This window comes from Taudactylus pleione, unplaced genomic scaffold, assembly GCF_031769625.1.
Source record: "Taudactylus pleione unplaced genomic scaffold, aTauple2 ptg000185l, whole genome shotgun sequence".
In the NCBI taxonomy this organism is placed as follows: Eukaryota; Metazoa; Chordata; class Amphibia; order Anura; family Myobatrachidae; genus Taudactylus; species Taudactylus pleione.
In genome coordinates, this window is record NW_028284587.1 from 747,197 (window position 1) to 764,360 (window position 17,164).

General features: G+C 45.6%; 1 protein-coding gene across 2 annotated transcripts in view; it reads left to right on the forward strand.

The window, feature by feature from the left end:
• ZBTB44 (zinc finger and BTB domain containing 44) overlaps nucleotides 1-16,610 on the forward strand; it is an 88,593-nt gene extending 71,983 nt beyond the window's left edge. For both annotated transcript variants that reach the window (XM_088476233.1, XM_088476232.1), the window contains one exon: nucleotides 7,198-16,610. In XM_088476233.1, coding sequence (XP_088332359.1) covers nucleotides 7,198-7,489 — 292 coding nt within the window. In that variant the 3' untranslated portion in view covers nucleotides 7,490-16,610. The remainder of the gene's footprint in view (nucleotides 1-7,197) is intronic.
• Nucleotides 16,611-17,164: the final 554 nt, after the last annotated feature.

Below are 17,164 nucleotides of genomic sequence, written 5' to 3' on the forward strand. Positions count from 1 at the left end.
CTAAGGCGCAGGGAGCAGGAGCCACGGCTAAGACGCAGGGAGCAGGAGGCACGGCTAAGACGCAGGGAGCAGGAGGCACGGCTAAGACGCAGGGAGCAGGAGGCACAGCTAAGACGCAGGGAGCAGGAGCCACAGCTAAGACGCAGGGAGCAGGAGGCACAGCTAAGACGCAGGGAGCAGGAGGCACAGCTAAGACGCAGGGTGCAGGAGGCACAGCTAAGACGCAGGGAGCAGGAACCACAGCTAAGACGCAGGGAGCAGGAGGCACAGCTAAGACGCAGGGAGCAGGAACCACAGCTAAGACGCAGGGAGCAGGAACCACAGCTAAGACGCAGGGAGCAGGAGGCACAGCTAAGACGCAGGGAGCAGGAGGTACGGCTAAGACGCAGGGAGCAGGAGGCACGGCTAAGACGCAGGGAGCAGGAGGCACGGCTAAGACGCAGGGAGCAGGAGGCACGGCTAAGACGCAGGGAGCAGGAGGCACGGCTAAGACGCAGGGAGCAGAAGCCACGGCTAAGACGCAGGGAGCAGAAGCCACGGCTAAGACGCAGGGAGCAGGAGGCACAGCTAAGACGCAGGGAGCAGGAGGCACAGCTAAGACGCAGGGAGCAGGAGGCACAGCTAAGACGCAGGGAGCAGGAGGCACAGCTAAGACGCAGGGAGCAGGAGGCACAGCTAAGACGCAGGGAGCAGGAGCCGGTAGATGCATTATTTTATTGAATGTATCTAACAACCTTGATGCCAGGTAAGGTTTTCTATTTTAGAAATGAAGGTCTAAACCTATATGGGTTTTCTTACTACAAAGGGCTCTAGACTAGTGCAAAGGATTCTGGGGCACTTATCCTTTATGGGGATATTATGAAATGATAGATTTGACAGATAATGTATCAGATAAGATAGCACTTAGTCTGTCCTGCCTCCGTGTTTTGGGCATTACAGCCTAGCTATTCTATAGATGTATACCTGGGGCTGCATGTATCCAGGTAGGGAGTTAGGTGGTCTCGCCATAGACAGATGTACTCTAGCCCCTGCTTGACAATCACTTTGCCACCAGAAATCTTGTTTTCCTCCTGCTGCGTAACACAATTCCAAGTTCTCTAACTCTCTAGGCCCAGTTATTTGCTGGCAAAATAAATGAGATTTGTGACCTTGTTTTTCATCTTTGGGCTGTAAGATTGTGAATATAAACTCGTTACAACTGGCTGAAAAGCTAGCACAATGCTACAGAGGCCGACACTGTTACTGCCGTATTCCTGTTACTAGCTCTAGCATCTGATTGTCTGTAGATGGGGGTTTGTATAGTGCACCATGGACCTCTGCATGTCTCTGTAGTGCTTGTGTGCGGTACTTGCTGGACTTTAAGCTTTATAAAGCCACACAGACATCTCTGGTTCCCCAACTGGAAGTCATGACAAATGAAAATACAAGCTTTAATTTGGAATGAGGCGGTCTTTCAACCATGGCATCTTAAACCATGCTTAATATATAAACTCTCTCCGGATAAGTGCATAATAAGTGTGGACACGGTATTGGTCCTGCTCCAGGCTACAGACTATGGGCCTGATTCAGTAAGGATGGTAATAGCGATTGCTCACTGCGAAGATTTGCTAATGATTGCAATCGCAATGCAATCTGCAGCCAAACATGAGGACGCGCCCCTTCCTTACACACATATCCGTAATACTTAGCAAGTCTGCGAAACCATCGATAACATGGAGTACCATCGCAGCCTCACGCACACTTGCACGAGCTCTGACACAGGTATAGAGGGTTATGTACGGCAGAGCAGCTTTTCCTCTGCCAGCCAGTGAGAAGGTGGAAGCGGAGATAGATCAAAGGGATAGCTTAAGGTGTTTATGCATAACTATATATGTCCACCATGTTCTTTCAATCTTGCCACATTAGGAGAGGACTAATCCTCTGGGCAGACAGAGTTTGAGTGGCCGCTTTGCAGACTTGCTCTACAGAATGCAGTGGGTGTGTTGGTGGATTCCTACAGAGGGCCCGGAGTCAGTGATGTCACAGTATGACAAAAGTATGCAGAATCTGTATGTATGAGACACTGTCCTGAGGATGTGGTAAGAGCTTAGCCTTTCTCTAGTGGATTAGGGAGGTAGCCTAATGCCTTGTAATAGAGAAATGCAGGAAACAGTCAGTGTAACATGGAACGGTGCAATCTGCCTCCAGACTCTGATTCTCCAGCTTCCTGTGTCCGTGATATGTCTTACATTATAGGTAACATGCACGCAGTAGACACATAAAATCAAAACAGATCTGCAGCCATAGGAAATTTTATTTTTAAAATACCTATGAGTTTGTTTAATAGGGACATTCTCCCATAGCAGTTTGCAGTTTTCTGTTTAGTGTATTTAATTTTCCAAGAACTGCACATTGTTCCTTATTTAGTCACTTGACTGAAGTGTGCACGCAGGGTAGACGTAGAGTGATGCTCCTATTACTTGTCCTTGTATGATAGTTGTATAGCACTGAGCTGAAAGCCAGGCAGGCTGAGCTATAGGTAGCAGTGCCTTACACCCAAAGGGTAGGAGGGCATCACGGTACGAGGCAACGCCTTATTGAAGGAGGTAGGAGAGTTGTGGCGTTTTCTCGTCATTGCATATTTATCCCTCTTTTTAATGAACAAGGTAACTCTGACAAAGTTGCATTCTACTGAGACCCCCGCGCTTAATGTGGTGCTGGGTGATGTCGAGATAGCGCTGATGAGTAAGTGAGACAGGCAAATGTATTTTGGTGTCACCTCTGAAATGTTATATATTCTGTTGGTACCAAAATCATGGAGCGCAAGTCATCACGTGTAGCAAGTATTGGGTAGAGACAATGGTTACGCGCGTCTCTGATAATCAGGAGGATCTGCAATTAGCTGACTTACTGATGGGCAGCCTGGAAGAAAAATTCTATCACATATGCTGATTTATATAGGTGGGAAAGTGACTACCAGCAGCTAAACTTAGTAAATGCAGGCTGAGGTTCAGGGCCGTACAGTAGGGAGCACTTGATCTTGAATTCAGGAGCCTGTTGGTGAAATCTAGGAACTAGGACAGGAGATATAACGTATTATCCATGGACACTGCTCAGACAGGCGCTGTGAAGCACGTTAGGGTCAGTAGTCTAGATGAATATTATTACTTTATAGCCCCCCAACCAACAAATCTTTACTGAGCTTTGTTGTAATATCATTTTATTGCACTTTAAAAATTGACCTTCAATAAATATTAACTTGGAAAGGCCAGAGGTTGAGAACACACAGGTCCTGATCTCTAAATGTACGCTAATCACACAGCCAATGTGTCTTGTACGCAGCTTCTCTGATCCACTGCTGCGTCCGAGGACACAGCTTAGGATCATCTGCGTGACCATCGGTCATCTGGGTAACCCGATCATTTGCGTGACCATCGGTCATCTGAGTAACCCAATCATCTGCGTGACCATCGGTCACCTGTGTAACCCTCATGTTACGCAGGATGGCCGGGAAATTTACGCTGCTAAAGCCAGTGGCGCTGCGTCCGAGAATGCAGCCACTGGCCAGAAAATGAGGCAGGCACGCCCCCCCCCCCCCCCCCCCCCGTAGTCTGAGATTCTGCTGTAGTCGCCTACCCCCAAACGCCAGCAGCATGTCAGGCAAGCTGCAGCGAGTGACATCGCAACCGCAGATCTGCATATGCGCAGATCGCAAAAACATCGGAGATGTATGTAAACCATCGGATTCGCTTACATCTCTGAAACAGGCCCATAAAGCCTCCAGGATATATAATAATTTGAGGACGATTACTTTCGCCTATGGGAAATTTTGTCTCAACGTTTCCAGGGACCCTTATGTGGGACCAGGGACTGTACCAGGAAGTGCTGGGGGCAGCCATGTGTCATTTGCAGTTACAGGAAAATGAGAGGGTTGCACGGCACCGCGTGCCGCCTGTATAAACCCTGACTGTGTGCCATGAGATTGCAGACACCGTTGTGAGCAATATTCATTCTATAATCCTGTTTCTCCTGCACACATTAGGTTACTAATAGTTTCTCCATCAAATAATTTTAGCTTATTTAAAAGACAACTAAACACCACAGCTAAGAACATTCAGATATGAGTCATGAAGGCAAAATATGCTGTTCAGTGCTACCCAGCCAGTTCCCTGGAGCTCTGCTATAAAGGGCAGCACTGTCTCTCCCTCCATACAGGGAGCTGAATCTAACACTATTGTAGTTACTAGGGGATCCAGCTTGCTCTAGATCTATTACCACTAGGACAGGGGGGGTTCCCGACTAGATAGACAGTAATTAGATAGACACCAGATGTTAGACTAGGTCGACACACTAAAGATCGACAGAGTCCAAATGTTGATACAAAAATGGTCAACACCTGTTTCTGTCCCTATAATCCCTGTGACTGAACTAGCTGAACACGATTCTGGATCATATTCATTTGGGACAGGTCAGGGGTGTTTGGGTTAAAGGTAACCATTGGAAAGGTGATGGGAGTTATATTTTATGCTCAGTTAGCTAATAGATGTTACCAAGAGAGCCCCCTACCCTTATTGCTGACAGATCTGATCATTTGATGACCCAGATTTGTGACTAATACCAGCCTAACTCACAATAGACTGATCTAATCTAGTTTCAGATGCTCTAGGACAGTGGGCCTGATTCAGAGCCGCACGCTATTTGCGCTCGCTCGGTCAGAAAAAGGGGCCAGCTATTTAAATTTAGCGCTCGCTCTTTGCGGTCTGTTGACGCCTCTATGTCTGAGCGAACGAAACATGCGCTCGCTATTTTGTAAAGACGCCCCCTGGCCGCTCGCATCCTACGTCATCTCCGCTATTTATTAGATTAATCGAGTACATCGAAAGGCGTCTGAACTGCTCGCAGTGCTTGTGGTAGGTTTATCCTACCGCAATCATGCGAACAGTTCAGGCTAAGAGACAACCAAGTGACGTAGCCGATGACGCTGCTTTGTTAATTATGCACACCCTTAAAACGCCCGTTTTGACCGTTTGGCACGCCTGCGTTCGGATCTCCACTCCCCGTTTTCAAGCACCTTCCCCTGTTATCACCCACAAACGCCTCATCCTGTCACTCAAATTAGCAGGCACTCGCTATTTGGCGAGCGCTCGATTTCCGATCGCACTGACTGGTTGGCGCATGCGCAGTTGTGCGAACATCGCTCGGAGCGAGCGAGCGGCTCTGAATCAGGCCCAGTGTTTCTCAAACCCGGTCCTCATAGAACCCTAACGGTGCATGTTTTCAGCGTATCCTCAGGAATAATTTGTACCGCCTGTAGATCTATTGTGTTAACACACCTGTGCTCCAGCTGGATGATCTGGAAAACATGCACTGTTGGGGTACCACGAGGACCAGGTTCGAGAAACATTCTCTCTGGATTTTTCTCCAGGCCATCCGAATATTACAAGAAAACAATGGTAGGAATAATGTGCTGTATGCCTTGTGGATCATGACGCTTTCAATCTTATACATCTGTCTGTAGCATCAGCCACCAGCCCTAAAACACTAAACCATACACTGTACAATAGCTGAGGACAGTTCTTCACACTGCACATCACGTATTCATTATACACGTTATAAAACGAGATAACATTTAATGATGCACAATCCTTTGTCTATGCCTGTGCTCAGCTATTGTAGGACTTGGGTACGTTCTGCTGTAACAGGGCTCCAGCCATCGTCTTAGTACATCAGCCCCTATGGGTGACGAGGCAAGGCTTAGCTTTTGTTCTAGGTGTAATAATAGATTTCATTTTCAGCATCGTGACCTGTTTTATAGTCCTCGCAGCCTATTCATGTGTGCCTGCCTGTCAATATCATATCTACTTCTCATCTGTCTGTCTTTAACATGTTTCTCACTTGTCTGTCTCTCTGTCCTAGCTATCATATATTTATATTATGGGCCCGATTCCGAGTAGCACGCAGCAGCAGCGTTTATTGGCGGTCGCCCCTCTGCGTGTATATGCAATTGGCTACAAACGCTTTCCCTGGTGTGCATCCGTGCGGCCGATTGTGCAAGGACTGAAGCGACCGTGCAGGCTGCTATACTGATTATTACGTCCTTATACGCCACAATCGGTCGCATCATCTAAACTTGCACATACCCTAGAGCGGGTGCAGCTTCGCCATCTAACCAATGGCCTCCGATACTTGAGGCTGTGCGTCTGGGAACGCAGCCATTTTCACTGCCGCTCCCACGACACTCCCATAGCCCGTCCACTGAATGGGCTATTTTTTGCGCCACCACCCGGAAACGCACATCGCTTTTCCGCCACCTTTCTGATACTGTCTGAATCTATTGCAGCTGCACCTTTTGTGCGCGCGCTGTGTGTAACGCATGCGTCATAGGGGCGTTAAGAATTTTTTTGCGCAGTTGCAAACGATCGGTCAACTGCATGAACATCAGCGCTGCGTGCGAAATACGTGTCCCTATGATTCACGCTCCTAATGTGTCTGTGGCTTTGTAATAATGATAATATGAAGCCATCTGCCGCTGTCATGGGTCTACCTATTTCTATGTATCCATCTCTCCTCTCTCATATCTGTCATCAGTCTATTTCATATCTATGGGGGCGATTCAATTGTTTTTTAAGGCGCGCTAATTGATGGGCGCCCAATACTGCAATTGAGTTGTTTTTGTGTGCGCTCATGGATCATCGCGCCCAATTACACCGGGTTTAGCCGGGTAAAACAGCTGAACCTGTCTAAAATCCAGGTTAGGGCGCCCAAAGGTTTAATCTCAGGAGGGGGCGAGCATGTGGTGCCAGCAGCTATCACGCCCCAAACAGGGCAACAAATTAATTGCTCCGTCGGACGCCCAGCACTGACCGCCACTGGCGCTAACAATTGAATCGCCCCCAATATATCTAGGCCAGATTTATTTTCTATCATCTATTCCCTTCTCACCTATTAATTGTGATCGTTACCGGCAGGAGAAGTTCGATAGAGGCCAACTGTGGTGACCATTGTAAAGCTTTTAGTATGGATGCCAGTTCTCATAGTGATTGCTGACAATTAGCCTTCCAAACTTTCATGTATTGCATTTATAGGAACTTGCCGTTGTAGATGAGTAAGTAAAGTCTGCTTAGTTCAATGCGAGAGGTCCCTGCTGTTAGAAGGTGTAGGGTGTATGCAGTGGTATTTCGGTGGTGTGATCTCCTTGTGTTTTGTCTCTCTCCCCAGCGATTTCCTAGTGCCGGATTACTTGAGCCAGGAGCAGGAAGAGGCCCTTGGGCAGTACGAGCTGGGAGAACACGGCTTTGAAAGCAACTCCTCTGTCCAAATGCCTGTCATCTCCCAGGTCTCCTCCACACAGAACTGCGAGAGCACCTTTCCCCTGGGCTCCCTGGGTGGCCTTGCCGAGAAAGAGGTGGAAGAGGATGAAATGGCCGAGCCTGCAAAGGTCAGCCCCATGGAAGAAACCATCAGAGATGACACCCCAAAAACAGAGGTGGCTTCCATTGCTGTTGAATAGCCGTTGTCTGGAAAGATCTGCCCTTTATCCGGACCTCATCCACGTGCATTGTTTTTGTTTTTTCTTTTTGATTGTTTTATTTTTATCCTCCTTTGGGAAATGCCTGTGTTTGGTCAATTCTATTTTTACTTTATATTGTCTGAGGAACGTAAATGAGGCCCCCCCCAAGGCTGTTATCGGGGTGCGCACCTTGTTCTTCTCTCGTTTTGCTTCCATCGATGAACGGAGGACAGCCGCTTCCACCACAGGCAGAAAGCTGGAATCTTCAACCATTTATCGGAGTAACGCTTTGCTTCTTTCGTTTTAAAGCCTGGTCCCTTTTACCCGAATATATCGCAATGACACGCCAGGTAGTCGTTTAATGACATCGATATTTGCGCAGCCAGCTTAAAGGATGGTGCAACGGAGGCTGCTTTAATGAAGTGACCGACACCCAGCCGTGACTTGCCTCTGGCTGGGTTGGATAGTTTGGCCCAGGAACGAGAGGGGCTGGTGGAAAGAGATCATTCATGAAGGTATCTACATTGGGTTAGCGTGTGCATTGCAGCAGGAATCCTCTATTTCTCATGTTACGGCAACACTTGAGAGCTCCAGAACTTTCTCTTCATCATAGGAAGAACAAAAGAAAAATTATTTTTTAGCGTAATTTGTGTTACATGATTGGAGTGTATTTTAACGTGAGGAGTGACCTGTATTGTCTCGGCGTGGCCTGTCGCAGCACCGCTACAGAGATTAATCTCCACTGTCCACGCTCGCAAATGTGATTTTAATTTCAGCGAATATTCAGACCAAATGTATTCACCAGCAAAAAGAGAAGTGTACAGATCATCCTCCTAACGAATGGATCAGCCTGATTCAGCATATTGTGTTACCCCCCTCCAAGAGTTGTAAAGACATTTCGCTTGATTGGTATCATTTTTACGGTTCTAAACTCGGCAAGCACAAAACGTTTCTTCTAGATTAGCTGAACTAAGCGATGATTTAATTGGTTAATGTTTTACTGATAGTACTGCTGCTGTTGCTTTCTATTGACGATATTACCTGTGTTTTTGTTTTTTTTAATTTACTAACCTTTTTATTGTATCTATAACTGCTAATTCTCCTACTTTCATGGAGTTTATTATTATTTTATTATATATCATTTTTTTTTTTTTTTTTTTTCTTTCAAGCCTTTAGCTGAACTGATAAATGTCTGATGTACGGATTTTCTGGTCCCGATGGAAATTTGGGAGCTGGTTTGGGTGGCTGGTGGCGTTATAGCGTATGACAGCCGCCTGAGTAAAAAAACAAAGGATTGTGGTGTTTCTGCTCAGGGAAAGCCACCAGTAGATAATAAGCTAATTACGTGGAACATCAGGACCTGTGGCGTGAAAAGTCTCGTTACTAGGCAAGTTCTTCTGCTAATGAGATCGCAAAATTTACAGCTTGCCTGACATTAATGCCAATCACTGTAGCAGTTCGTTCGCAAAATTCACCTTTTGATGACAGACAAATCTAGAACTGTGAAGGTGACACTCAGTCATAAGGCGAGGATGCCCAGTCTCCATTATACTAAAAATAAATATATATATATATATACATACATACACCATACCCACCAAGTCTGGCAAAAAATACTAAGATTTATAGCTGTTTATACCAGTCACAGTGGATGCTGTGGTTACCATGTTACAACAGCCATAATAATTCAACATTGACAACATAGTAAATTACAGGGGTTTAACTGGACTACTTAGTAGAATGTAAAAGACAGAGGGAAATATATGAGGAGTATTATTAGATTACATGCCACAGATCTAGCAGGTTGTTGGACAGCTCTTCTCCAGGTCAGGATGGGAGTCCTGATGCCGTAGATTAGGGGTTCTCAGCCCAACAGGTCGTGTTTTCAGGATTTCTGTCTGTGAAAGCGGGTATGATAATTCTTGATCTGGCAAAATAAAATTAACTCGCCTGAGCTTGGTGAAAGAAATTCAGAAAACATGACCTGTCGGTGGTACCTGAGGACTGGAGTTGAGAACCCCTCTCCCTTGAGGGATCCCAGGTAGCACAGAAAGGCTTGTTGTGGATACGCTCTATGCATGGAAATGGTTACTTCTGCCTCCCCTGACGTTAGGTGTTTCTTGCTCACAGAAGAGCTCGTGGCCGCTGCCGCTGTTACATGTAACAGATCAGTGGGTGGGTGGGAAATTAGGGAATTTGGCAGGCAGGTGCACCCTCGGGATTCTGCAACACCTGGTTTCAATGCTAATGAGCAATGTGTGGGGTTTTGTTGAAATTGAGCAGATCGGGACGGGGTGCGGCTCACGCTGTGTGCTTGCAGGAATTTTGTTTTCAGATGCTTTTTTGAAACCTTTGCCCCCTCCTGTATCTCTGCCACATAGGAATCTTATTTAGACGAGCACAGTTAGCACCGCTAAATGGTTAACCATCACTACACTACAGAGAGTATTGTCACACTGCCTTCCAGTGTCTGTCCTATTGCTAGCACTGGCAGCACCCCGCAGGCAGATGGCGCTGTACTTTGGACACCATAGCCTTCTCATTGGCTGCGCCTTTTTGCTGTGACATCACCGCATTAACGCCTTCTGCTGTTTTATTATCAGCGCCTCTGACACGGGGCACCTAAGGGGGTGCGTTGCCTGATACATGTAAACTCGCGCTGAATTGTATCTGCAAAGGTACTAAGACATGACAACACTTACATAGAGAATAAAAGGTACTGTATAAATAATGTACATATATATTTACACAGCTTAGTTACTACAAGTCACTGCTTATTGCTCTCACTCATAGCTCCAATAATCACTTATACAGGAACGAACTAGAAATAACAACCCATAGAGCATTGCTTCCTCTACCTCTGCTAGTACTAGGAAACGGACATGCAGTGACTAGCCTAACTCCTGTGTTTTACAAATTAGCTATTTATTTTACCCTGTGTGTCTCCTCCAACCCCAGTAACGAGAGCAAACAGCCACCTGTCTCTGCACAGTTCTAATTATTATCTATTATGATGTATTATGCAGCACTGTGCATTGATGGTATCATGACACCAATGACCTACAAAGAGGGGAAACAAGATATAGATGCCCCTGTCCACATGAGCTCACCATCTAAGGGGGGGAATTCAACTGTTTTACTCTGCCGTGATAATTAATGGGCGCCCGAAGGAGCAATTCAATTGTTGCTCCGTTCGGGTGCAAACGCCACGGGTGGACACATTTCTGCTCGCACCCTCCTGAGGTGGCGAGCAGAAATGTCCGAAAAATCCTGGGTTTGGGCACGCTAAGGACTTAAGATAGGTTTAGCAGTTCTATGCGACTAAACCCAGTCTATGTGGGCGCAACACGCGCCCTTTCTGTTTAGACAGGGGATAAGGCGCAATTGAATCGCCCCCTGGTAGAGAGTTCCTATCATCTAAAATGGGGCTTGGGACTATCAGCGTTATAAAAGGCCAAAGGCTTAACCTCTTGTTTTCATGTGTTACAAGGACAGGCAGATGATCTTGAATTCATGATGAGACAGCAAAGCACGAAAGCGTAGTACATCTCATTCAGGTGCTGCTATATGTTATATTACAGCCCATGCATCTTTTAGAAACAATGCAATTGTTGTCCCAGACTTCTGTATAACAGTGAAAAGAGGGCTAAAAGGCTTTAGGGCCATGCAGCGGGACTGATGCTTAGTAACTAACAAAGTGCAGATATAAAAGTCCAAACAGCTAGTCCAACAAAATCAAGTTTTAGTAAATAAGCCCAGGGTCTGTTCTGTAGGCACAGCTGGTAGCTATGCCGACTGCTGGCGGTTTGTCTTCTCTGCATGCCAAGCACATGTATCTTCCAGTAATAATACAGATTACACAGCACAATGTACTGGAACAATGTCAGAGGGCTAGAGGACCGTAGCAGAAACCAGCTTCCTCTGTGCTCCTTTGTAGTGGCTGAAGTTAGCAATTTTACAACTTTTGTTCCTCTTTATGTTTAATTTTTTTAATGCTTTTATTACGTGGCTGAATGTAACGCAGCTCTAGTTCCAGTGATTACACTATCGAAGCAACACGCGTTACGTTCCTCAGCTGTTAGGCAATGAAGACCGTGCCGGGGGAAGTCTGTGTTTAATGCTGCTTTACAGTTTATTCAAGGTGAGGGACTTTGTGTAATCATTCTGCATACTTGTCCTCCCCTCATTACATGGGCTGAGTGGTTAGGTAACGCAGAGGCATATTTGTTGATCGCCGAATAGCGTCAGTCTTCAAGACTTGTGTTTCACCAGAACATTTGTGAGCAGAAGCGTTTTATTTCAGTGGCACCATCGTGGTTTAGTATGGTTATATTTACTAAAGTCTTTCCCGTTCGGTTTCACTACTGCATTACGGAGTTGCATACCTAATGTTCTGTACATCTCATAACCAACCACCAGCAGACTTTAGTAAATACCTTGGAAAACTTAACGAGGCAAACGGAGAGAGTTGAAAATAAATCCGTATGCAGGGCGTGTTTTTGCTCTGGGCAACGGGTGTCCAGATTTGGGGGTCTGCGGAGTAACTGCATCTAATTTCAACTGTGTATAGGGCTGCTGCAAGGGTACACCAATAATGATGGCGGCTGTCAATCTAAGCGCATGGATAGGAGTGGTCCGGGCCGCAGAGATGCATCCAATTTTGCCTATACGTATTTAGGGCCTGATTCAGACCCGGTCACTAAGCTGCGGTCGCTCGCTGCCAAAAGGGGCAGGGTATGCAAATCCCGCGATCACACTGTCTGGCTTAAGGACGCCCTCTATGTCTCAGAGGGCTACGGCAGTGAGCGTACGCAGGAGTATATAGCCGCCCACCTCTCTCGCTTAGCACACGTCATCTCCAGGAAGTGTCTGATTAATCAGGAACATCGAGACCCATCGGAGGTAGCCCCTACCCCACTGCAAGCACTACGATCAGTTCAGGCTAAAATACAACCAAGTGACGTGTTCATTGACGCTACTTTGCTAATTATGCACACCCATTAAACTCCGTTTTGACGCTCAGACACGCCTGCGTTCCCACATCCACTCCCCCGTTCACAAGCACCTTCCCCTGTTACCACCCACAAACGCGCGCAATCTGTCGCTCAAAATAGCGGCCAGTCTGTGTACTACGAGCGCACGATTCCCGGCCGCAGTGACTGGTTCGCACATGTGCACTTTGGCGCATGCGCAGATGTGCAATAATCGCCCCTAGCGAGCGTTCGCAGCTTAGCGACCGGGTCTGAATCAGGCCCTTAGTTCCCTGCACACAACGTTACAGCAAAGCGATTTCAACTCTGCACCTATTATTAGGTGAAAGGCACATTCGTGACCGCAGTATTTTTTTTTCCCTTCCTGTATAATTCGCATATATTGGACGCCAGTTTTACCGTCACAATCATGGATACTACCTTATAGAAGATTTTACTAAACTGCTTCCTCAAATTTGCCATTGCTATTTAGAAGTACGGTTAGACTAACTATTGTTGTTTTACTTTAATCTGTTCCAAAAAAAAAATTAAAAATTCAAGAAAGATTTTTTTTTTTTTTTTGTTCAATCTATACTATCAACAGTTATGTGTTTTTAGAGAGATCTACAAATCCTCTGCCAAAATGTAAGAAAAGAGTTGGTATTTTTTATGTTTTTCCCCTGCTGTGCTTAGTAGCCCTATGTTCTAACACCCTGCAAGTAGCTGTTGCCATTCCACTACACATTGCGCAAGTGAAAACTGGTATCTGTTTATTTGCGGGTAACTACAGCGCATTTGGATGTGTTACGGCATGGTAACCTTTGGTCCAGTCCCTGAGCATAATCCGGGCTTCATACGGGAGTGCCCAGGTACACTAAGGGGGTACTGAGTGTTACTATCACACAATTCCTGTGCACAGCAATAAACACAAGTCCTTCTGCGGAGCGTATCTTGTGTGTTTTGTCGCATGGCACATGTGCCTGGTCCAAGGGTACACAACTATTTGCAATCCAGCGTTTTGCCAGGTTCATTTGCATCTCCACTTGCTACTGAAGGGGCACAGCTGGGTTGTAACAAGGCGTGCCGTCGTAATTAAGGACTGTGCACAGTTGTGCGTACGTGTAATCTTTTGCCCTACGGCAAATCCAATAGCGGTGACAGGAAACAGTACGAAAGGGAGCGGGATGACAGCAGAGATACATACTACCTTTTACACCGGCCAATATGCAACTTTGATGCGGCGCGATCACTGCCATCTTGCGTTCGACTGTGCGCCAGCCCCTAATTGGTTGTTCGCAAAGGAATGTTTCTGCTTTATGGTTTTCACCTATTATGTTCAGGTTATTTTAAGCACAGGTGTCACATTTGTGTAGGCGTTACAGATTGTGGGATAGTCCGTGTCTGGACTAGATAGATATATTTTCTTTTATCCGACTGTACTATTCATCATCCTGTTCTAGAAAAAGACATATACTCTGCCTCTGCGCTGTTTGCAAGCAGCCCCCTTGGAAGTCTCAACAGCTGAGTCCGGATGTTAGTAATTTGGAGTGCTCCTGGTTTATAAACCTTTTTACATTTCCCTTCAAGTCCTTGAACCTCGGTGAACGGTCCTAGTGTAACTAAAACAATTCAAGCTGTTGAATTTAAAACACCTAGCATGTATATTAATCTGTTGGCAAAGATAACTTTCTTTTTGTTTAAATGTACACAATGTTTAAAAAGAAACAATACACATTTTATATACTTGTATCTGGCTTTTAACATTTTTATAGTACCCCATTGTTCTTGGTGGCGACAATATCTATTTTTGTGCCCATTTTTGGAAAACAAGTGCCGTTTTGGAAATGTTACGATTATTTCTACAGTTCTTGTAATCAATGTGAAGGTCACAGTTGTTAATTTTATTGTCCTTTTGTTTTCTGATCTGTTCTTGAGCCCGTAGCTGTATGCTTTTGATGTTTTCAAAATGTCTGAGAGGGGTAGAGCCAAACTGCATGTCACGTGATCATTCTCTTTACACCTGGGGGTAGACAAAAAAAACAAAAACTGATACACCAAAAAAAATAAAAATAAACAGTTCAGCAACTTTTTAGTGTTACCACCTTGACCACGTGCTGTGTTCAGGTGTGTCCTCATACACTGCAACTTCAATCGCCCCAAACAGCCCCTCTCTGCGCGCTAGTTCCCAGGCGACTCACTGCTGCGGATCGGATGCAAAATTTAAAGAGAAATCTGGCGGCTTAATCGCGCCAAGTGTCTCGCGGCGTATGGCGTATTGACACTAGGTGTACGAGGACACATCTGTACGTTGCCAGAGTCCGTGTAACACAGAGGAGATGGAGCGCCACGCTTTTTCAGCTAGAACCTAGAATGACTGATCAGCTACTGTTGTCATGCCGGCAAGGATTATGACATTACTTCGCGTTTGAGCTTTAAGCTCTTCTGGTAGCTTCACTCCAAAATTATTTAGAAAAAACAAAAAAAAACAATTTTCCCTAATCAAATCATTATGCTGATTTACAGAATCTTCCTGGAGTAGTTCCTGGTATTTGACTGCTGCCTGAAATGGACAGTTGGAAGCCTCGGACGTGACGATCGCTGCCATTTGGCGAACATGTCGTGAATATCTGACTCTTATCAACATCTGCAGCATGGAAATAGTCATCGTAGGCCGCAGTTTGTTTCGGTGCTTACAGATGTTGCTAAGGAGTGTCCTCTGTTTACAACTGGTCTGCTAGACATCAACGAGAGCCATGCAGGTCTTCAACTGCTGATTTCAGGCAGATGTCATTTTTAAAGTATCGGTTGTTACTCCTTTCATTTTTGATACCCAGCATAATTAGACAAAATACTTTTTTATTATAATTTTTTTAGTCATTTTATTGGAGTTAACCTTTTAAGTTGGACCAGTTACCTAAACACAGTGGAGGCAGCCATTTTGTGGTTGGATCCAATATTGATTTGTGGCTCAGCCTTCAGTGGTGTTATTATGAATTGTTAGGCTGAATATATTGGCTCCCCCACAGAATTGTCACCACCTACTTGTGTACGGGACGGGTTCCCTTAAATCTCTTCTCATGTTCCACGCATTTGTTAGTTCTGTGTGCACAATAGTCTGTAAATTCTTTTCTCTCCATGTGTAAATGAGCATTCTAAAGGGTTGTGCTCTGCGCCATTTTGGCTCATAAGTACAGATCGGGCCTGATTCAGAGTGGCACGCTGTGCCGATAGGAGCGCATTTGGCGGATGTTTTAAGTACTGCGCACGCACCTCGATCGTTGCTGCACAGAGTCGCAGAGCAAATTTGGGCGCAGGGAGTGTGCCTTCTAGTGAGCGATCTTGGAAGGTAACGGGGGTGGCTAGGCAGACGCGGCCCATACTCAGACATACTGCACCAGCCGTGGGGATGGTGCACGTTTCGGTGGGGATGGTGCACGTTTCGGTGGGGCTGGTGCACTTTTCGGTGGGGCTGGTCTAAAGACGCATTGAGACGGATTTCCATAGACACAAGGCGCTTCAAGTGGGTATCTTGGAAGAAATCGGCTGTGGAATTATAATGACGCTGCTGCGTGCGATTCTGATTCAGGTCCTTTGTGTCTGGCTTGCTCAGAAACCTCCCATTCATTTACAAATGTTAGAACTTGTCGGCTGGAACTCTGACATGATGCAGCCTCTCCGCAAGGGCTTAATGTGCTCCGTGTGACACACATACATTTTTACAATCGGGGCTGCGATTAAGTACAAGAAGCAGATCCGCTTCAACCAGAATAGATCATGTATCAGGTATCCTAAATATTATTAAACAGTTTGCGCGCACTATATCTAATCGACCCCACTGTTGATCCAGGACCAAGTTTGGTTTCACCCCTGATGTGTAATGTATATACTCTGTATAGCTACATTGTATGGAATACCTAGCTTGTTTGATATAAGAGAAGTGTGTATTGGGTACATTTTGCTAACCTGGTTGTTTTAATCTAAAAAAAACAAAATACAAAAAAAAAAAAAATGTTTGAAAAAGCTGAAAGGATTTCAGTTCTCATCTGGTTCTGTCATAGGTCAAATTAAGGACAAAAAAGTTAGTTTTGAGTGTCTTTGGATAGGAACATGATGCTAAGATTTTTCATTAAAATATATTATTATTAATGTTTTATGGTGTGTGTGTTTCTTTTTTGCGCCATGTGCTTCGTGATAAAACCGAAAGACCTGTCATCTACATTAGACATTAAATATATGCGCTGCTTATTCTCTCACTGGATGCTATTATAGAGTCGGCACTGTTGGATACAAAGCGTCAGAGGCCTGGCCACTGCATTGGCTGAATGAGTAATGTAATGTTCTTGTTTAGATTAATCTGCGATATATTGGGCCAATTCACAGCTCCCCGGATGGGGCCTGGGCACCAGTGAAATCCAAAATGTACGATTTCACTGATTGGCCAATCCTGATGACCAACCAATCGGGGATTTTTAACATGTAGACTTTCACCGATTCTCTGATGGATAAATGGTCATCAGTGGACGCCAATCTGCATTTCTGATAGGTGGTTCCGGTAGGATCGGTGATGCGGCCGTCTGATGTATGGGACCGTTAACTGCACCTTGGAAACACTGCAGATGAGGCAGATGAAACGTGCAGAGAGATTTAGATGGGGGAGGGCTGCCTGATGCATGCTGATGACATCAGCGGCAGTCGGAGAGAGAGA